Source organism: Filobasidium floriforme (assembly GCF_021052385.1).
Source record: "Filobasidium floriforme strain CBS 6241 chromosome Unknown HD553scaffold_23, whole genome shotgun sequence".
Lineage (NCBI taxonomy): Eukaryota > Fungi > Basidiomycota > Tremellomycetes > Filobasidiales > Filobasidiaceae > Filobasidium > Filobasidium floriforme.
Window position 1 is genome coordinate 164,113 of NW_025763644.1, and position 20,624 is coordinate 184,736.

The following is a 20,624-nucleotide window of genomic DNA, read 5'->3' on the forward strand; positions in this document are numbered from 1 at the left end:
TTCCCCCCTTGCTCGCGCGTATCATGCTGCTAGCTAGGATCCCTTCAAGGTCATCTATCGTCATCAACAACTGCCGTATCTTGTCAATTGATGCATACCGAGCTGTAGACGTCTGACAGGTCCATCTCCAGCATCACGGACAACTTGGCAATGTCGGAGAACGCACCTCTCCTCCCCTCATCGGCAGACTCGCCGCCTCTCGCCGGTCAACAACGAAAACGACCCGCCCGTACGATCCTCGTCGTCCTCGCCCTTATCGGAGCGTGCATCTTTGTCGGGATCAAGGGAGAGAATGGACTCTTACCCAAGAATCCTATGAAAAGGGCACAATACTTTCTGTCCAATTCTCCTGTCATCGACGGTCATGTGGATCTGCCCGAGCTCGCACGGGTCATGTATGGCAACAATGTCGACGAGTTTAACCTGAGAAAGAAGACTGTGAGTCACGTTCATTTTCCCCAGGTCAGCATCATCCCTTTATCGCATCATCGATCTGAAACCCTTATCCTTCGATATAGGTCGGTCAAGTAGACATTCCTCGTATGAAAAGGGGTCATATGGGCGGGATGTTCTTCTCCGTCTACGTCGACTGCGTGGAAGACGGACCCGACTTCTTGCTCCCCACGAACCGGGTCAGGGACACGTTGGAACAGATCGACGTGGCCAAGTTGATCATGGAGAGGTATTCGGACGTCTTCGAGTATTGCGAGTCTGCTATCCAGGTTCGCGATGCGATCTATGGAGGCAAGGTGGCTGGGCTTTTGGGGGTCGAAGGGTGAGCCCGATCGTCCTTCCTCATCGGTATATCGATTTGACCGACTAGGGTCATTTTCCCTCAGAGCGCATCAACTAGGAAACTCTCTCGGAGGTACGTATGCAGTAATCAACCCGATCGTAACCGAATTACCGACTGACATCCATAATCCCATACTTCGAAATCGCAGTGCTCAGACAATACCACGCCCTAGGTGTCAGGTACATGACCCTTACGCATTCTTGTAACAACGCTTTTGCGGATTCGTATGTCCTTTCCTCACTCTTTTCCCTTCCGACTCGCCCACGGTGACAGTCAAGCGATACCGTAACATCGCTTTGAGGATGAGACTGATCCTTTGTGGTTGATCGGAATATCCAGGGCTGGAATCTTTGAACCGGTCGAACCGGCTCATGGAGGATTATCGTGAGTATCACGTTTTAATGAGAGAGTTCAGTTATCGCCGTGATGTGATTCTGACTCGTATGACTTGCGTGCTGTTTGCTATAGGTCGTTTGGAAAGGATTTGATATACGAGATGAACCGGGTCGGAAGTAGGTTTATCTCACCTTAACGGTGGTTGACGAGGCTTGCTGATGCTTTGAGAATCAGTCCTGGTTGATATCAGCCATGTTGCCGATACGACCGCTCTGCAAGCCCTGTGAGTCGTCCATTTTCATGCTATATTGGGTATCCGTCTGACCATTCAAACCTTTTTCCCTATCCCAGCGAGCTCACGCGAAGTCCGGTTATCCTGTCCCACTCGGACGCTCGACACTTCAACAACATCTCACGTAACGTGCCCGACGAAGTGCTCCGTAGGATCGGTAGCGGCAAAGGCAAGAACGACGGGGTTGTCATGGTCAACTTCTACCCGGCATTCTTGCTCCCTCGAGGACAAAAGGCCGACGTCAAGACCGTCGCGGACCATATCGAATATATCGCTAGCATTTCCGGGAAAGCTCAGTGAGTTTCTTGTCGAAGCGTATCTTTCCTGTAACCAGTCGAGTCAAAACACTGACCGATGGGTCTTTGGGGACTGTTTGTACAGCGTCGGAATCGGGTCGGATTACGATGGCGTCGAGACCGTGCCGGAGGGTCTCGAAGATGTCTCAAAATACCCTGAACTCGTAAGTCCCCTGTCCTCGCTTCAATCCACAGCGTTAGATTTGGCTGACAATCCGCTTCCTCTTGTTATCGTATGGCCCAACAGTTCGCCGAGCTCATCCGGCGAGGTGGATGGTCCCAAAAGGACCTTGCCGGCCTAGCAGGGGAGAACTTGCTCCGAGTGCTCGAAGGTGCCGAGCGGGTCGCTTTCGACATGAAGAAGGAGGGGAAGCAGCCTAGTATGGCCGTCTATGACAAGAGGACGGACTTGGGCAATGGAGGGGAATATTAAACTTTCGGACGGCCCTTGGGTTACTTTCTGCTCTCTCCTGCATGATCTAATAGGACATAGTTTCGGACCGTGACGGTCATACAAGTCGGAGCTTTCCAATCATTGCGTCCAACATTCTGGTCCCCTTGACTCTCGTTCATTTTTGCCAGGCCCGTACAAGAGATCGTTGACCCATTCGACGAAATTATCGGTCGAACCTGTATTTATTCCATCTTGGAAGGCCACTTGTGTGTCTCGATTATCGCTTACATGCTGATCTGCCGCGCTTTCGAGCCACGGGTAGATCCCCGGAGGTAGATTGTACTTGAGGGCACATACGAACCATGCTGGATTGGGCATGATCCAACCCGTTGGAACGGCGAGATAGAGGCGAGCTGAAGGGTTGCGAGTGCCTTGGATCTGCTTGTCCCGAGATTTCCTGCAATCGCCGCGTTTGTGGGTAGCCATGTGGCGGTTCACAACTTTGAAGGGGAAGACAAAGCATCGAACCGTCCTTAGTTTTCGGTTGAGCGCGTTGGGAAAAGATGGAATTGCCATGTGGGCCACAACAGGGTCGCTCTCTTTAAGGTAGTGTCCCTGCCATTCCGTGTCTATTATCTCTCCGAAATAGATTCCTAGGTCGGTCAAGGTTTGGGATTGGTCGAGTCGGGCTACCAGACGAGGTTGTTCATCCCCTTCGGGGTTGGCGAGGAGCACGAACAGTTTCTCTAGATGCGTGGCGACGTCCAAGACCCGGCTCAGCGACTCGTAGGAAATCAGGGCGCTTCCGAAGTGAAAGACCTCGAGATGCTTGAAAATGGCGTCGAAGCTTTCCTCTTTCTCGACTTCTATAACCCCTAGGCTAGGTTCCTGGTCATTCCAACGCGCTTCTCGAACTTCTTTAAAGGTCTTCATGACTTGATCAAGGGACGGCGTCTTATCTCTCCCGGTGATCAGGGAGGTCAACCGGAACTCGGGTCTTGGCCACAGCCGGAATCCGGGAGCGTCCAACTTGATAGGATGCTCATAGGGGAAATGAAGCTTCAAGGTAGGGAGTTCTTCCGTGGGCGTGTAATTGATTTCCGCAGTGTAGATTTCTCCATCCCAAGTTGCTGAAATCTTCAAGGTTTCCAGGCGCTTCAAGTCCTTGCGTACCTCAGAGGCGATGGAGAGATCAAGGTGCCGAGCCGTGGCTTCTTTATAATCAACAACAGAGGCCTTGTAAAGCGCCTCTCTTTCCTGAACGAGCAAGTGGCAGACGACTGTGAGCTAGTCCTTGCTCTGAACTACGCTTGGCGGCTGACTTACCGGCGCAATCGCGATGACTTTTTCCAACTTGAAAGACGTCGTCTTGCGCCACAATCCTTGAATAGCAGCAGGGAGACAGTCCTTGGAGATGCACGTCATTTTCTTGAGCTCGGATCGGTCTTGAATATGAGCGATGATGAGATCTCGGATATGAGGGATCTCGAACATCTTCTGAGCTGGAGAAGAGTCCTGCAGATTCAATCGCAAGATCAGCACGGGCGACGAGATTGAATGACTATCATCTATGTAATGGTGGCGTTCCTCACCCCGGCCTGTATTTCCGCCATTGTCGCTGTCGTGCGGATAGCTATATGTGCGTAACAAGTCGAGGAGGGAGGATACGGGGCAATTAGGAGCTTTGAATTGTGTATCAGACAGGATTGACAGGACTGAGTGATCGTAGACTCAGTCCCATAAAAGTCTGCTGGACATTCGAACAGGCTGATTGTACTTTCCGGCGGAAACAAAGTGCGATCCGTCCATGACGTTATCAACTACAGTATTTCGAATCGCAAAACATCATATCGCGAGACGTGCGATTTGCATATATCATATTGCATTCGCGAGGTCCAAAGTATACAGTAGTACGTTCCGCAAGCAAATTGCGTTGATATAGCTCAGATGGAGAAATGATTGTGTGCGTTAAACGAACCTTGGTCGATCGAACTTACGCGCACTGTAGTCGTACTTTGTCATACCTAATCGTATGACAAGATATGTAAAAGACGCAGGGATCGTAGCTCATCCGCCCAGAGCATCATTATAATAATAATTCAGCAGTATCTACCATGGTGATGTATTCAAAGGTTACGGCAACTGTCATCCGCGGTCCACAAACACCGGATGGAGCATGCGCGTCGTGTTCTGAAACACGGAGAACAAAGAGAAAACGATGGCGCGAAGGAAAGCAACAAATTCACAAAGCGGGTCGAGCCCATCAGTTTGATCACTTCATCAAAGATGAAAGAGTCCGACCTGGGACGTCGTTGTTTCCATACTCGACCACTCCTTGCTGTAACACTCATATCCGCAGATTCATCTGGACCTTCCCGTCGTCCTACGCAACTACAACCACGCTATCCGATACCAAATCGCAAAAATTGATCGCCATCATCCCACAAATCACCATGAAAGATTCAAAAGAGATGAACGAGGAGATTGCTGAGGTAGAGGATCACTCTGCTTTGGCAGAGATCCATGCGGCTGTTTGCATGGCAAGAGATGCTCGATTGGCTCAGAAAGTAAGCGAAGGCTCCACTTCAGGCCTTATCTCCGTGTATAGGTGTCTGACCTGGATGCCTTGCAGGACCTACATAACGATAACGAATACACGTTTACCCGGCTGGATTTCGCTGCGATCAAGTTCGAATGTGAGTCTCATACGGGTCTACACGTTGTTGTTACTCTCACCCGTATATCTGGCATCTTTATCAGGCGGCAAACCTGATCCTCTTTTCTTCACACCAATCCCGACAACCCTTTATCTATACGAGGGCTGTCTGACGAGCGGGCTGGTCCAGGGAAACGACTGTTTGAAGTACTGGATACACCCACCAGGCCAGGTCCTGGATTTGAGGGACGATCAAGTTACGAGGGTTCATGTTCCCGGGCAGACGATTCATCTCCTGAGAACCGCCAAACAGCGAGAACGAAAGCAGAGCCAGGAAACCGCAGGTATTCCCTTGGGAGAATTCACTACACCGGTAAACCAGGTAAGTACTAGTACAGCTTTTCCACTTCCGATTGAGGCTAAGTTTAACTTCCGCGTTTTACACTATCAGATCATCCAAAAACGCATGTCTGTACCTTCACTTCTCCCGAAGCGTCATCTCAAACCAGAAACACCCTCACCGCCGACCAAACCCTCCTCATCACCTCCCGCCGCACCTCAGGCGCCATCTTCAAAGCTCATGCCAAGAAGGCCCGGGAAGGTCGGCTCAAGAAAGCCCAGGAGGATTGACGCTTAGTGCCGAGATTGTGTCTCCCCAGAGCAGCAAGCCTCTCTTTTGCACGTGAGCTCCAGGTCGATTTTATCATGTCGAGATTTCCTACCATCGCTGATCCGTACCTTCGCGTCTAAAGACCCAAAATGAAGATTTTGCCATCCGGTCAAAGCCGTGGCGAGTCCGTCGTTCCTACTACCGGCTCGAGCCTGCTCGAGACTACTGCGAAAGATGAGGGCCGATCCTGTATCGGCAGTGAAGATATGGAGTGTGCAGGTTGTAGTGACCATCATCTCCCGTGGCGAATGTATTACTTGTCTGTTTCGGCGGAAGTTCTGCGCCAATTCGATAGATCGGAAGGGTGTTGCCAATGGTTGTTACCGGTCATGGCCAGCAGCTTGACGTCAGCATACCTGGATGTTGATGTCGATCGCGACGTGTCCTAAGGAAGCGAACATGACCGTAACCCTAAATTCGTTGTAACGTGTATTCACCGGGCTGAGCCTGTTTGAGATCTCAATGGAGATAGTATGATCTCGGCACCCGCAACCTCGAAAGCTTCACCACCATATGGCCGATTCAGCCGACTGTACATGAGCGTCGAGACGCTTTGTCCCGCTGCGCCCACTCGTGATGTGCATTCGACGACGGTAGGAACACATGATAGATCGCCCGTTCAACTTGTGTTCAATGCCCAATATTCGGTCATTCTAGTATGTAGAGTATCAATCGATATGATTACGCATAAGGTAAACAGCTCTAATAGCCATCTTAGATCCATACTGAGCTTTCAGGTCCGGCGCTGTTAGAGGGACAGACGTGTACGTATGGTAGCTACTGATGAGTACAGGACGTTAGTGTCGGTCCTGTCTGCGCGTGAACACGAAGACAAACCGTAGCACTCACGTTGAAGCCGTCCTACAATACCCGGACCTCTTTCGCCCGGGACAACCAAGTCACTTGTTCCGCTACTCCAGCCTTGTCTAGGGCCTTCCTGAGATCGTCCTTCAACTCGACAAAGTGTGTCCACTCTTCAAAGTGCATAGGCACCAACCGATCCGCCTCGAGGTCTTTGAAGAGCTGAGCACCGGACGCGCCGTCAAACGTGATCATCGTCGGTTCGCCACCTCGACTTTGGAAAGGGAAGACCACGCCTGCAAAGTTGAGCACGGCGACGGCGATATGCCACTTCTCCTTGATCTTTTTCAACTCGTCGATGTAGATCGTGTCTCCCGACACGTATACAGCGTTAGGGCGACCGTCCTCGGCCTTTCCGAAAGAGTCGAGCTCGATGATGAATCCCGTGACCTCGCCGACCTCGAAGTGCATACAGGGGGTTCCGGTGATGGTGAATTTTTTGCCCTGAAGAACGAGTTCAACGGTTTGCCATGGCTTCAATCCCTGAACGGCAGGACGAGGGGCGAGCTTCTTCGCTCCATCCATCGTAGTGAGGACATGGCGTCCGTCGAGCATCTGCCTGCCGAGCGTGTCGAGGTTGTCGTCATGATCCTCGTGGGAGACCAGACAGCAGTCGATGACTGGCAGGTCTTCTAATTTCATAGCCGGGTCCTGCACCTGGGTCAACGGGACACCGGGCATGGACTCGTATACACCGGCCGGCCCGAAGACGGGGTCGGTAAGGAATCGGACACCTTCGATCTCGATGATCGCGGTGGCGGTACCAATGTGGGTGATTGTGACATTCGAATTCCAGTTTTGCGTGGCGACCATATTGAGTACGAGGTGATCGATGTGAGGGTATGGACTTTGGGGGGTTAGGTGAGATTAGGCGTTGGATTACGATCTTTCTGGTGCGGAAATGGGTTTGTGGAACCAGCCTGTTTGAAAAGAAAGAGCGAACAAAGGCCCTCGGACCTTGTTCTATATATCCTCTGCAGAGCCCAGCTCGAGGCGAGATAGCCGAGCTGAATAACCAGACTGGAGACAGCAAAGTAAGCCCATCGTCTGAGGTAGCGGTTAGTAAACGTTCAAAATCCTCGGTCATCATCGCTAGAATCGCTTATCGCGTATCGCACAGCTCAGCTTGATCATCAAGCGCGCGGGGGACTCGGACGGAAGCAAACGTCGATCAGTTTTGTCGAGCCGAGGTGTTTTGGGTGAGGGGACGAGGTGTTGCGGCCTATTTATCAGTCGCTGGTTCAGCTTATGGTTTCGCCGGGGTGTAATGTCGTCTGGACCTCGGTCCTAGTGAGAGAAACTATTTCCTGGCAAAAATTCACCGCGAAGTATGTCGAAGGACATCCGTGATGGCGAAAGAGATTGTCAGTACAAGTCGCGCGCGCGAGATCAAAACGAACCTTTCTGACGTCAAGCTCCCCAGATCTCAATGGCGAGCTCTTGTTACGACAAGTCAGCACATACGCCACTCCCACAGATGCTTTCGCGGGATTGAGTGAGACTGGCAACGAAAGTCGCATCAAAAGCAATGTTACCGACGCCGACGAACGAGATCCAGACTTCGAAGTCGTCTTCGTGCAGGGGGACGGCAAGGATCCTCGTCTATGGCCGAGGTATAAAAGGATGTATCATCTTGGTACACTGAGCTATATGGTCACGGTGGTCGCCCTGTACAGCACAGCGTATACGTCGGGGTTACCTTGGATCGTAGAAGAGTTCGGGGTCACCCGGCTCGTAGCCACATTGGGCTTGACGACCTATCTATTTGGTAGGCCTTTATCGCAACCGAGTGCCGCGCATGTTTTAGATCAACTGATCCCTGAAATCCTACAGGACTAGCCATCGGAGGAATCTTCCTCGCACCCCTCAGCGAGATGTACGGAAGACAGCCTATCTACCTGATCACCTACAGCTTGTTCCTCATCCTCATCCTCCCTTCAGCATTAGCGACGAATTTTACGGGACTGGTCTTGCCTCGATTCTTCGCTGGCGTGTTTGCCAGCGCGGCGTTGACGAACGGGTCGGGAACCGTCAGTGATATCACTACACCTCGTCACTTAGCCCTTGCCTTTGGGTTCTACTCCATCGGACCGATCAACGGACCTGTCCTTGGGCCCATCGTCGGGAACTTTGCGTATCAATACTTGGGATGGAGATGGACGGTCTGGCTGGTCTTGATATTCGCTGGCGCGGGGATGTGCATGCTGGTTCTATGTCGAGAGACATACCCGCCCGTCATTCTGCGCAAGATGGCTGAAGATCGACGCAAAGAGACCGGGGATCATCGCTGGTGGTCGAGATACGACGAGAAGAAGGATCTGATACCCTTGCTCAAAATCAATCTGAGCAGGCCTTTGGTCATGCTTTTCACCGAACCCATCTGGTGAGTTCATTTTCTCAATATGAACGCGAACACACCGATATTCCGGATGGTTGACGATGATACCGATTTGAACAGTATATTTTGGGACCTCTACGTCGGATTCGTTTACGGCGTGCTGTACCTCTGCTTTGTAGCATACCCGATCGTCTTCCAGCAAGAAAGAGGCTGGCAACCAGGACTCGCCGGGTTGGCCTTTTGCGGGATCGGTGTGGGTAGCCTCATCACGATCTTCACGGAACCGCTCATCCGCAAGGTCATCGACGCCCACAAGAAGGATCCTGCTACCGGTCGACCTGCTCCGGAGGCCGTTGCCAGCGTCGTCTGTGTCGGTGGAGTCCTCCTCGCTGTAGGCGAATTGATTTTTGCCTGGACTTGCTCCCCTGACGTGCACTGGATCGGACCTATACTTGCGGGCGTCCCATTTGGAGCTGGAAACACCATCGTCTTCATCTACTCGGGCAACTACCTCATCCAAGCATATGGCAATTATGCGGCTTCGGCACTTGCTGGGAACGCCCTAATGAGGAGCGTCATGGGTGCCTGTCTACCTTTAGCAGGAGCGAAACTGTACCACTCGTTGGGATCTCAATGGGCGGGTACTCTATTGGGTCTCTTGGAAGCTCTGTTCATTCCGATCCCCGTAGTATTCTATTTCTACGGGCATAGGCTGAGGAAGGCTAGTACGATGATCGCCGAAGCGCAGCTAGCGAGTCGCTAGGCGGGAAGGGCCCGAAGACCTGACTCGACTGTACCGTGCTGTGATAGCGCAACCTGGTATAATTAGACATATATGTATGATCATATGCACATAGATTTCCTTCCCACGAACCGTCGATGAACTAACTTGTACGACGCCTCGATGTCATCGCCATCGGCAGCGCACCTGAAACTCGTACGCGCATACGAACGACTTTGCCGAGGGCCGGTCGCTCTTGACCTTTGTTTACAATTCGAGTCGCAACCTTGTTGTTGTTGTTGATATTTGTTCCTCCTTGTTGACTTGGTCGTCCGATCTCGTCGTTTCTTCTTAATCGTCCACCATACTATTCCTCGCATGGAATATATATCTACCGACCCTGAAGCCCATCTCACCCTCTGACTGAATTCATTTCTGAATCCGAGGCACCCGCAAACATGGACTATGACGACTCGGTGATGCTCCCGAGCCAGGATGACGATTCCTTCCTCTTATCGACCCGACCCATCTCTTCACCTCTCAGGCAAACACAGATCCCGGAACGGAAACCCATAGAGAGGGAAATTAGGAGAGCAACTGGCGGCAGAAAGTTGGAGGATGGGCGTCGAAGGACGGAGGAGATCGTAGCCAGGCTTCGCGAGGAACGCAAGAAACGGGAAAGTCGCGATCGAACGGTTTCGTCGACGACAAGCGGGCAAGGTATGCAGCCTCTGTCCACTCGGACGGTCTCGAAAGAAGATCGTGGTGATGACCAAGAGAAAGGAGAATGGGAGGACATTCAGGATCCGGGGAAAGAGAACGGTGAGCTACCGGATTCCATCCCAAACTTTCAGGCTAAGCTGACGGGACGCCTATTCTTGCTCGGTTGCATGGAATACAGACTATACGAGGCAAAGAGCTCGTTCGACCCAAAGCTCGCCTTCTTCTAGAGAAGAACATGTTGCCAAGCTCAAAGCTCGGTTGGCCGAATCCCGGATGAGGCGAGAGAATAGCTTCGTCAAGAAGGACAAGGGGGACGAAGTCAGTTTCTCTTGTTTTGTTATAGGCGATCTATCTTGAGTACCCAAACTTACCGATACGCTGTTCGTCGTCTTCTTGTTCAGGATCAGAGTGGATCTCGAACAGAGTTAGATCAAGCATCGACGTTCCGTAACAGCGCTCTCGCAAGGATCATGTCCCGGGGAGATCGACCCGCACGACCCAGAGTCGACAGGGACGCATCCCAGCCGAGATCTTCCGCTTCCAAGGTATCGACGAGCACACATCACAGTGAAGAGACAGCTACTAGCTCGGCTGTACCTCTCCATCAAGAAGACGGGAAGAGCAAGGGAGAGCGGCTGGTAGAAAAGCTGCTTCGGTCGATTCCAACGAGCTCAGTGAACAGGACGGAGCGTGCCGATGAACCAGAATCTATGACAGCAACACACCCGGGCGAGACAACATCTATGGTATCTACGGCTCCTATAGCCTCACAGCCGACAAGAACATCTCCTACCACAGTCCTGGAGCGAATCGACGAGCAGACGCAGGAAGGCCAAGAGTCGTTGTCATTCACATCGCCACCTCTGACGACTGGAAAGGACGAAGTCGGGGTCGCGGCGGAGGAAGTCGGCGGGAATACCTCGATCAACACGTCGTCTTCTGCATCTACTTCCGTGCAGGAGAACAGATTACCCCAAACACCACTGCGCAGCAGCGAATCTCAGGCCACGTCGACTCCTTCCGGCCCTGTTCAACCTGCCTCTCTCACCGCCTCCAGCTCAAGACCCAGCCCTGAACAAATTCTCGAGACGGACAAGCAAGAAGGACAGCTGCACGATATGGATTCCGCTGTTATCGGCCGGGAGGAAGCGACAGCAGAAGCCATCGATGGTTTGACGCCGACCGCTGCGCCTAAGGTTGTTCCGGAAGAGCAGCAATGGGAGGATGTCGAGACGGTGCATGTCGGTGCCGCTTCTGTGGTTCCGGTAATGATGAAAGAGTGAGCACGGTTGCTGTGTTTGGGTCAAGAGCAAAGAAGCTGATTCGTCTGAGTCTCTTAGGCAAGCGATGATGCCGAGCAGCTCGATAGACCCTCGAATAGCAGCATTACTCATGCCAATTCAACCGCAAGCTGGTCCTTCCACCATCACGTGAGCTACACGTCGACGGTTTGCAGTATCTCAGCATTGAAGCTGACTCCGATTTAGATCACTTAGCCGAGTATCTACGACAGCACCAGCCGTTGCGCAGTCTAGACGCCTAAAAACGACCTGTCCGCGCACACCGGTATTTGCCAGAGCCAAACGGCCGGTAACAAGGGAGTCGCCAATCAAGCGGGTAATGCAGGCTCGGCCGGTTGATCGTCTTGTTGATGCTGCATCGCGATCGTCCGTTCCGACCAAACCTGTTCGTCTGCCGGCTATGAATCCCCGCGCCGCTTTCGATCACTTGGCAACAAGAGGACCCGACCGGTCGAGTATGAGCAAGATCGCACCGCCGGTTGTCGAAGGCATCCCCCGCAAACCTTCTTCAATCGTTAAGATCCCCGATTTTGAGAAGGCTCACAAGGCTGCCGCGGTCAAAGTCAAGCGAGCACCGCCCCGATTGACTAGACCTGATAGCGGCAAGACACCTGGTCGTACCAGTAGAGCCAGGATGATGGAACGTGCTGAATTCGACAAGGCGAACCAGGACTATCAGAAACGACGGGAAGATGCCTTGAAGCGCTACAAACAGGAAAAGGAGGCAAGTCTTTGCTGGACGGTCGCTTCTGAAGTTCAGCGGTATGCTAACGTCTGATCGTGGTTCAGGATGCCGCTTGGGCGGCGGAACTTCAAGCTCGTAAAGCGATCGCTTTCAAGGCAAATCCTGTGCCCGACTTTATCAAAGCCTCACGAAGTACGAGCCAGGCTCCTAGTTTATAGTTGGATCATTCACAGTTACCGATACAACCCTGTACAACCCAATACCTATCCTATGCTCAATTTATAATGCTTGCTCCTAAGCGTTCAACGATCTGCCATGCTTGCACAGCATCTGCCTCGGTAGTCCGCAAGGCGCCCATGGCGAACCTCATGCAATCGATCGACGGCTGCCCTTCTTCCCCTGGCAAGACTGTTTGCGTCATGTTAAAGTCCTTCTCAGCATGGACTAGCTCTTGCAGTCGCCTGTTTAGTTCGTTGAGCTGTTCGGGGGTGTGATCGCCAGTCGAAGGTTTAAGCCGGAAGACAAGCAATGCAAGCGAACGTGGTGTGACAAGCTCAAAGTCTTTCGATTCTCTGATACGTTTTTCGAGCGCAGCGGCCATTTGTACTCCCTGAAAAACGTGAATGTATAAGTGTGAAGCGTAGCTAAAGTTTGTAGTCTGCCTGTCAACAACTTACCTTGCGGATATGTGCACGGAACCCTTCGACTCCGTAGCTTCGCAAAACGAACCAAAGTTTGAGGGAACGGAAACGTCGCCCGAGCTATAGCAGTCGCCCAGTCAGCTTGCTGCATTCGATGATGCGAAAATGCACGAATTATCGCGAGGACACTCACGGACAAAGACCAGTTTCGGTAATCGACGACCAGACCGGTATCCCCATGCTTGGTCCGCAAGAATGCTGGCGTCACATCAAGCGCGTTCGTCAAGACCTTTCTATCTCTGACCCAAAGAGCGCTACAGTCAAAGGCGACCAGGCCCCATTTGTGGAAGTTGGTACAGATGCCATCGGCGTATTCGTTGACGGCGTCGAGCTGCAAGGCCTCTCTGTGTTCAGGCACGGCCAAAGCGGTACCGGCCCACTAATCGCGTCGAGAGGAAAAAGACAGCCTCAGCCAATGCCAGGGGGAACTGGAACGTCACGTGTACTCACGGCTGCATCGATATAGAGGAAGACGGTAGGGTGGTTCTTTACTATTACATGGCCAGTTTCAGAACCTCAGCGCCATTCGAATTTTCGAACAGCAAACGACGTGATTCTCAAAAACTTACAGACTTGGCCAATCTCTGATAACCTGTCGACCGTTCCTGTACTAGTCGTTCCGATCGTCCCAACTTCGTGACAGATAGGATCTCAATCTCAGTCAACGAATCTCGTGCTAAACACGTAGCTGCGATCATTCTCACTCAGCATGAACGGAATCAGGCCCTTCTTCTCGTCCTCCTCCAACGCCTTGCGGACCGTCTCTCCGGTAAGGGCGTAATGGTCCTTCTTGAAAGTCGGCAACGACCTCCATTTGAGACCCAGAATCTTTGCGGCCTGGATACGAGAGACATTCCAATAGCGTCGGCCAGTCAGCTCGCGGACGGCGTCTATGCCCGCGTCACAATGCTCCGCTCACCTTGATCCCGATACTATGCGTCTGCGTGCTCCCGTACATGACCAACTTGGAGTGATACTTGTCCCTGATAGTATCATCGACATCACCATCCGCATCATTGATCCGCGTTCCCAGCTCGTCGGTCTTGACAGATGTGTCGCTTTGTCCATTGTTACTCAGGCCGTGATTCTCGTCGACTTCAGGTGCACCTTGCAGGCTGAGCATGCGGAGACATCGTTCCCTGGCAGCTACTGTAGCGACGATAGCGGACTCGGACGCAGCTCCCTGGTGAACAATCATAGTCAAAGAATTCGTCAGACCAAAGTCATGTTATCTCACAATCAGAATGGTGTGGCTTGATGAGCGAGGAATTGCAAGACCTGATACTGACGGTAATCTGACCTCCCCCTTGCTTCGAACTGTTCCAGAACTTTTCCTGTAGACCCAAGAGCTTCGCGGCCCAATCGAGCATGACCTGTTCTAGCTCTGTACAAGCTGGGGAACAGCTCCACTAGAATCCAAAGTAGAAGCCGGGATTATACCTCACTCAGCTCCTGCTTGATTTCCCTAGCTCCAGCTTGAACGCCTCTCCTCCCCGCTCGGAACTGATACTCACGTTGAACCCCGGGTTCGAGACCGACGTCGCCATCATATCAGCCAAGATGGATTCGAAGTTCGTGATCGCCGGGAAATAAGCAAAGAACCGAGGGTGACTCCAGTGTGTGATTCCGGGGAGGATCTTGGATTGGAAGTCGGAAGCTACGAGGGAAAAGTCTTCCGGCTCTTTCGGTGCCTCGGCTGCAGTAACAGGACGGGCGTTGTAAGTGGTGATAAGTAGAGAAAGTGGTCAGCTAACAATCCAGGATCCATGATATATGCACTTGGGGAGTAGGGTCGGACTTACTGGGTAGATCGTTGACGAGATAACCAGGCTCGACCTGAGCAACCACGGGTAACTCGTTGAGTCGTGCATAGTAATCGCAGATCTGGTCGACGACCTTGTACCCATGTTTCCGGAAACTGAAGCAGGAAATGACCAAATTATTGTCAGATCTAGATCTGGCCTTTTGAAAGCACTCTGAGAGGTGAATTGCAGCAGGGATGCTCACGCTTCTATGTCCATCCCGCCGGTTTGCGGAGGGATTGTCATGTTGCGAACGAGAATGACTCTAGGCGAAAGTGGTGTGACTAGGAAGCCTCTTCAAGAAGCCTCGGGGTGTCTTTACGATCTCTGAGGGGTATATCTAGATGTCGAGACCTGACATCTGCCCACCATACCACTGATCCACTCATACTAGTACTAATAAGTACTACTGATAGAGCCTCGTCGAGACATGTTCTGCTTCGGTCATCGCGCGTGGACATCGAGGCAGATCGGCAGCTCGTGCTTCATGCTTTGAACAACAATACTACTGAAAAGCGATGCGATAAACGAGAGTGACAATGCAGACCGGATTGTGACGCATGTGAATGTACCAGCTCTATTCTCCAGCTGGAAGCAATTCATCACCTATTGCCCAAGGGCCAAGGGATACATCAACCACCCTTAGGTATCTGATGTTTACCGGCTACAAGCCCAACGTGCGGAGCCGTGCCGCACACATCGCGCGCCGGACGATGAAGCTACAAATGTCGATGCAGAGTAGAACAATATGCTTGTTTAGATCACATACATTTGGTTTACATGATTCAACCTCCGGCCACACGATCAAGAGCCATCCGTTGTGCAACCTTGTGTGACACAATACCCACGACGAGTCAGCATACGGGTCTTTTCAGCACGAAATCATTTTCCGAGCCCTGCTTACCGTTCGAAGCGTCCGACACGCACTGGGCGTACTTGTACAACAACCCTCGCTTGAACCGAGGCTCGGGCTTGACCCACTTTTCCTTTCGCTTCGCCAGCGTCTCATCATCGACGAGCAGGTCGATCGTGTTCTTCTCGGCATCGATGACGATCTCGTCGCCGTCCTGAACCAGAGCGATGGGTCCGCCGTGGTACGACTCGGGTACAACATGACCGACCAGGAAACCTCGGGAGGCACCTATGACAATCTGGAGTTGGTTGCTGACTTGTAATGACGAGATAGTCGCCTAGACTCACCCGAGTATCGTCCATCGGTCAGCAGCGCGACATCTTGACTCAGACCCGCGCCTGTAGAGGAAAATAGCGTTTACATAGTCAACGATCTGGTATCACCCAGTTCAACCTAAACGCCCGACTCACCCATGATGGCTCCGGACAACTTGAGCTGTTCCGGCATACCCGGAGCTCCCGCCGGTCCACGGGTCCTCAGGACGACCACCGTGTTCTTGATCATCTTCTTCCCCTTGAGCGCATCCAGTGCGCTCTGCTCGTCCTCGAAACACATGGCCTTGCCTCGGAACTGCGTGCCTTCCTTGCCCGTGATCTTGCCCACAGCGCCTCCAGGGCAAAAGTTTCCCTTGAAGATCCGCAAGTGTCCCGTCGCCTTGATCGGGTTGGAAAGAGGGCGGATGACGTCCTGCGTGCTGAAATCGAGCGAGGGGACCGAAGAGAGGTTTTCGGCGAGCGTCTTGCCTGTGACGGTCATGACGTTTCCCTCCAGGAATCCTTCCTCCAAGAGGTACTTCATCACGGCCGGGGTACCTCCGACCTTGTGGACGTCTTCCATCTGCAAGTGGGGGTCAAAGTCAGCTACATTTGTCTAACGTTGCGAAAGTTCGAGTTTGGGACTTTACCATGTACTACAAGCGAAAGAGAATCCAAGTCAGCACATCTATCTGGCTTCCTAGACGACTGTCCCTCGACTCACTCTGCCTGAAGGCTGAAGATCGGCGAGCACCGGCGTCGTCTCTGCGATCCTCTGGAAATCCTCCATATCGAGCTTGACATCACAAGCCCTCGCCACGGCCAACAAGTGTAACACGGCGTTGGTGCTCCCACAAAGGACCATGGTGATGGTGATCGCGTTGAGAAAGGCCGGACGGGTCATGATGTCCAGGGGTTTAATGTCCTGTTCGAGCAGGTTACGGAGGTACTTGCCGGCTCGAGCGCATTCTTGCTTCTTTTCCGGGTAGAGGGCAGGGATGGACGCCGAGTAGGGGAGCGTGAGGCCCATGACCTGAGGAGGCGGTACGAAATAGGATCAGCTAGTCGTCTCGTGTAAAGTGAGCTAGAGTCGAGACGCGAAAGGGACCCACCTCCATGATCGAACTCATGGTGTTGGCGGTGAACATCCCTCCACAACTTCCAGCTCCGGGACAAGCATGCTTGATAACATCCTCGTGCTGTTCAGCCGTAATCTCCCCACTCAACACCCCTCCATAACTCTCGTGCAAGTTCCCGATGTTCAACGGATCTCCAGCTTTGGCTCCGAGGGCAGGACAGTCCATGGTTCGTCTCCCAGCCAAGATCGCACCTCCGTAGACGAGGATGGTAGGTCGATTGTACCTTGCGGCGGCGATCATACAGGCGGGCATGTTCTTGTCGCAAGAAGGGATGAGGATGGCCCCGTCGTATCGATGGGCTTCGATGTTCATCTCGAGGGCGTCGGCGATGATGTCTCGGCTAGGAAGCGAGTAGAGCATGCCATCGTGGCCCATCCCGATGTTGTCACTGCGAGGCGTACGGTGCAAAGTCTCGGTCAGTCTAAAGAGGTTGAATATGAAAACAACTAGTCGTCGTACTGACCTGACACCTGGGACGGCCGTCTGGAAACCGACCATGTTGGCCTGTTCCACTCCGGTCTTGACGATATCTCCCAAGTCCCGAGCGTGAGAGTTGCAAGGGTTGCCCTGCGCAAATGTCAAGTCGTTTCAGTGTCGATCGATGACAGCACCGGTCTCTCGCACGCCCCGACACCGACCTCGAACCATACACTGGCGATACAGATCTGCGCCTTTTTCATATCCTCCTTGGTCAGCCCAAGCGCATACATGTAAGCCTGGACGCCTCCCCGACTGGGGTCCTGGGTGAGGAGCGCCGAATGCTTGTTGATGGTGCCATCGTTCTTGGGAGGTTCGTCGGGAAAGATCTCGGCGGCCTTTTTGAGCGAGTGGATTCCTACGTCTCCCATCGACATTTTGAGAAGGGTTATTTATGAGGTTATGGTATGGATTGATTATAGAGGCAGGGTGGTGATGGTATGATGTTGTGAGCAAGAATGGAGATGTGAGTTAACCCTTGCTCGTGTGTCTTTTGAATATTCAGACGATCCCATTCGCCCCGCCAGCCAGGTCGCTAGTCTCGGTGGAATCCCGTCCATTTGCACCGAACGCCGTACTTGTCGATGCCGATGTTGCCGTAGCCGTGGGGGGATCGGACCGTACGGGTCCGGCTCTAGTCATCTCCGTAACGCATACTCGCTATGAGAGACTTACAACGTTGATCGCCATAATTCGTCAGACTCGCTTAAGCTACGTCGAAACTTGTCGCTAATTGCTGTCATTCAGGCCTCATCTTTGACGAGCTAGCATGCTGCCTCCCCACAACTACATTCTGAATGGTACCGCGACCAAGTTCCGAAAGAGGCTCAAAGGTCACCGCTCAGACGCAGAATTCGTGTTCACCGCCGAGGAGCTCATCAGCGAGACGGTGCGATTTGGAGATGCCGACGTCCTGATGGATATATTCAGTCTGATACACTCTGTGTACGTGAATGATCAAAGTGATCGCTGGAAGTCGGATAGGTGGCGAGGTGGTCGCATGCTTGCCATGGCAGACCAGGATGGGGAGGAAAATTATCCTTGTCAGCGATGCGAATCGAGATCGGAACACTGTTTTCGAGCCAATACCCTCGTCGAGTAAGTTGTGCAGACTTGCTGTTTATCATCCGCTCTTGCTCAAGACGGTAATGGTCATCATTTCATAGTACACAGTCGAACAAATGCGCCGGGTGTGCCAGCGTGTATGCTCCTTGTCGATTCGACTTGGGCAAGATCATACCACCATTATCGGGGGCCAGGTACATCGTCAACTTTGCACGGCGGCATACTCTCCAGGGGGACCTCTCCCGCATGAGAAGCCGCGAATGTATGAGAAACCAGCATGACAGGCACTTATTAAACATAAAAACATATCAGGATCTGTTGGCCATCATCTGCCCTACCGGGAGACACTATGCAAACCTCCCTCCAAACTCCCCGGAAGCTTTAGCTTGGGTTCGGAGCGTGCTTGCGATCCTCGGGTATGCCCCGGTCGATGATACTGGACGGTAAGCCTATGTGATTGGCGTGAGGTTTGCCATTCTCCTTGACTGTGATGTCATACTGATTCCACAACCTTGTTTTGATCAGCTACCACGTCGTCCTCTCGAGCAATCGGAACATTGCGGTATTCTGCTCCAGCGCTTTGCACGAAGTGCGCGAAGTTCCGAAGCGGTCTCGTCGACGATCCAAGAGGATCCCCTCACCCGACAGTTCGAGTGACGACGAGTCATCTTCAAGACCTCTGAACAAACGGCCTCGTACGAGACGTCACGTCACTCCCGAGGAGGACGAGCTGGATGGATCATCGAATACGAATCCAAAGTCGCGGGATTCAAGGTCGGGTGTGACTACCTCGAGCAGCGAGCCGGAGCACACAGGTGTCGACCTCCCTCCTTCCACCACATTGATGTCGTCGTCAACGGCGGCCGTAGAAGAGGATATCGACGAGCTATCTACCGGGTCGGGATCACCGCCGCCTAGAAGTCCTACACCTCCTGTGAAACGGAGTGGAACCCCACCAGGATCTATCCCGTCGAGCGATCAGCAACGAGTGCAAGTGCGGTCGAGCGTACCTCTGTTTGTCGGGAAAGCTACTGCCGCCCATGTAGGAGAATCATCAAATGAGGTCGTTACAGGAGGCTCGGAAGTCGTCGCAGGAGGCTCGACGGTCGTCCCAGGAGACTTCTCCGTCGTTCCGGAAGTTCCGCAGGCCGTCCCTGTCGCATGCCCGAGCCTGACAGAGACAGCTGTTCCGATTTCCAACCCCGAGCAAGAACCTGGGTCAGCTATTCCAGTGCCGCCACCGGTGTCAGCCTCTTTTACTGCGGAACTACTAGCGAGGGGGGAGCCAACCTCGCATCAAACGGCAGATGAGCGTGTCAGTACAACAAGAGGAGCGGGATCTTCAACTCGGCTCTTGACAGGTCAGGGCGACAACGCGGCTGAATCACACCCCTCATCCTCGACCTCGACCTTACAACCTACCTTGTCGTTACGCAGCGCGTTACATACATACACCAAGCTACGAATCGATGATCTGGCTCCAGGTACAATCGACTCGGACGACCTGGATCGGCAGATGATCGAGTTGAGCGGGATGTTAGATGGGTGCGATGGGCTGGACCGACAAAGGGTGAGTTTTGGCCCTTTTGTTTGTCTCCACTATTGTTATCCCCGTCTTGTGCTAACGCTTCGAACCTGGTTATCATGTAGCGCCAAGAACTGGAATCACATATGCACGAATGGCTGGTAGCCACATTCCGGAGGTATAATCAAGCACAGTCGCAGCGATAGCAGGATCCTTCGGCTCTCGGCTCAACCGTCAACCGATCGCGGCCACCGACTTAGTATCGACGTCTTTCTGCCGATACCGTGGTGATGGAGCGAGAGATACGGATCTCAGACATGTACAAGCAGGATGCGCCGAGTTGTTCGAAGACTGGAATTCTGATCTAGACGAGAAATCGATTTCCTGAAAAGTTCATTGACGATCGCGCAAGCCCGATGAGGGTGGAGGTAGAGTGAACTGTTTCTTCTCGATGTGGTCGCCCCGAGCTTGACTGGGCGTACGAAAGCGGGAGATTATGTGATTATAAAGGTCACCGTCCTCGCACCGGTCCTGCCATCTTGCGCTTCGCTAAGCTGGCCTTGAAGCTTGAAGTACTACTGATCACGTCCCTGTTCACGACCCGTATCAAAGCTACAAAATTCGCACCACCTTGAGGACACCTCGGATCGCAAGGGGATCAGATAGGGCTGGTATAATC

The 20,624-nt window shown here is 52.7% G+C and overlaps 9 protein-coding genes across 9 annotated transcripts; 5 read left to right on the plus strand and 4 right to left on the minus strand.

Moving 5' to 3' along the window:
* Positions 1 to 42: 42 nt before the first annotated feature.
* Positions 43 to 2,203, plus strand: HD553DRAFT_124833 (microsomal dipeptidase precursor (Dehydropeptidase-I)). The gene is made up of 10 exons (XM_046176534.1): positions 43 to 438; positions 519 to 775; positions 840 to 868; positions 945 to 1,020; positions 1,136 to 1,180; positions 1,265 to 1,308; positions 1,367 to 1,415; positions 1,484 to 1,720; positions 1,806 to 1,884; positions 1,968 to 2,203. Exons 1-10 carry the CDS (start codon positions 151 to 153, stop codon positions 2,151 to 2,153), a joined length of 1,290 nt encoding a protein of 429 aa, XP_046033660.1. The 5' UTR covers positions 43 to 150; the 3' UTR covers positions 2,154 to 2,203.
* On the minus strand, positions 2,138 to 3,788 carry HD553DRAFT_124856 (uncharacterized protein). The gene is made up of 3 exons (XM_046176535.1): positions 3,707 to 3,788; positions 3,441 to 3,629; positions 2,138 to 3,371 (listed from the first exon to the last, which is right to left on the minus strand). The coding sequence occupies exons 1-3, from the start codon at positions 3,725 to 3,727 to the stop codon at positions 2,253 to 2,255; spliced, it is 1,329 nt and encodes a 442-aa protein (XP_046033661.1). The 5' UTR covers positions 3,728 to 3,788; the 3' UTR covers positions 2,138 to 2,252.
* Positions 3,789 to 4,228: 440 nt separating this feature from the next.
* Positions 4,229 to 5,407, plus strand: HD553DRAFT_326227 (uncharacterized protein; the record flags this gene model as incomplete). The annotated part of the gene is made up of 4 exons (XM_046181678.1): positions 4,229 to 4,681; positions 4,723 to 4,810; positions 4,875 to 5,152; positions 5,222 to 5,407. The coding sequence occupies 4 exons, from the start codon at positions 4,229 to 4,231 to the stop codon at positions 5,405 to 5,407; spliced, it is 1,005 nt and encodes a 334-aa protein (XP_046033662.1).
* A 719-nt stretch (positions 5,408 to 6,126) lies between these two features.
* On the minus strand, positions 6,127 to 7,336 carry HD553DRAFT_288629 (beta-lactamase superfamily domain-containing protein). The gene is made up of 2 exons (XM_046178302.1): positions 6,290 to 7,336; positions 6,127 to 6,217 (listed from the first exon to the last, which is right to left on the minus strand). Exon 1 carries the CDS (start codon positions 7,112 to 7,114, stop codon positions 6,302 to 6,304), a length of 813 nt encoding a protein of 270 aa, XP_046033663.1. The 5' UTR covers positions 7,115 to 7,336; the 3' UTR covers positions 6,127 to 6,217; positions 6,290 to 6,301.
* A 295-nt stretch (positions 7,337 to 7,631) lies between these two features.
* HD553DRAFT_362504 (putative MFS transporter) lies at positions 7,632 to 9,402 on the plus strand (the record flags this gene model as incomplete). Its single annotated transcript, XM_046183995.1, has 4 exons — positions 7,632 to 7,669; positions 7,759 to 8,069; positions 8,135 to 8,684; positions 8,760 to 9,402. The coding sequence occupies 4 exons, from the start codon at positions 7,632 to 7,634 to the stop codon at positions 9,400 to 9,402; spliced, it is 1,542 nt and encodes a 513-aa protein (XP_046033664.1).
* Positions 9,403 to 9,722: 320 nt separating this feature from the next.
* Positions 9,723 to 12,303, plus strand: HD553DRAFT_317895 (uncharacterized protein). Its single transcript, XM_046180806.1, has 6 exons — positions 9,723 to 10,182; positions 10,262 to 10,401; positions 10,485 to 11,362; positions 11,424 to 11,513; positions 11,580 to 12,108; positions 12,174 to 12,303. Exons 1-6 carry the CDS (start codon positions 9,819 to 9,821, stop codon positions 12,285 to 12,287), a joined length of 2,115 nt encoding a protein of 704 aa, XP_046033665.1. The 5' UTR covers positions 9,723 to 9,818; the 3' UTR covers positions 12,288 to 12,303.
* On the minus strand, positions 12,304 to 14,980 carry HD553DRAFT_300236 (putative aromatic-L-amino-acid decarboxylase). Its single transcript, XM_046178629.1, has 11 exons — positions 14,778 to 14,980; positions 14,573 to 14,688; positions 14,285 to 14,466; positions 14,060 to 14,179; positions 13,690 to 13,953; positions 13,475 to 13,607; positions 13,340 to 13,402; positions 13,221 to 13,261; positions 12,904 to 13,149; positions 12,747 to 12,830; positions 12,304 to 12,679 (listed from the first exon to the last, which is right to left on the minus strand). Exons 1-11 carry the CDS (start codon positions 14,816 to 14,818, stop codon positions 12,344 to 12,346), a joined length of 1,626 nt encoding a protein of 541 aa, XP_046033666.1. The 5' UTR covers positions 14,819 to 14,980; the 3' UTR covers positions 12,304 to 12,343.
* Positions 14,981 to 17,886, minus strand: HD553DRAFT_317898 (dihydroxy-acid and 6-phosphogluconate dehydratase). The gene is made up of 9 exons (XM_046180807.1): positions 17,517 to 17,886; positions 17,342 to 17,445; positions 16,852 to 17,266; positions 16,464 to 16,772; positions 16,390 to 16,395; positions 15,896 to 16,322; positions 15,773 to 15,823; positions 15,477 to 15,713; positions 14,981 to 15,399 (listed from the first exon to the last, which is right to left on the minus strand). The coding sequence occupies exons 1-9, from the start codon at positions 17,730 to 17,732 to the stop codon at positions 15,377 to 15,379; spliced, it is 1,788 nt and encodes a 595-aa protein (XP_046033667.1). The 5' UTR covers positions 17,733 to 17,886; the 3' UTR covers positions 14,981 to 15,376.
* A 238-nt stretch (positions 17,887 to 18,124) lies between these two features.
* HD553DRAFT_345231 (uncharacterized protein) lies at positions 18,125 to 20,151 on the plus strand (the record flags this gene model as incomplete). Its single annotated transcript, XM_046183078.1, has 5 exons — positions 18,125 to 18,300; positions 18,372 to 18,453; positions 18,529 to 18,863; positions 18,946 to 19,990; positions 20,071 to 20,151. The coding sequence occupies 5 exons, from the start codon at positions 18,125 to 18,127 to the stop codon at positions 20,149 to 20,151; spliced, it is 1,719 nt and encodes a 572-aa protein (XP_046033668.1).
* Positions 20,152 to 20,624: the final 473 nt, after the last annotated feature.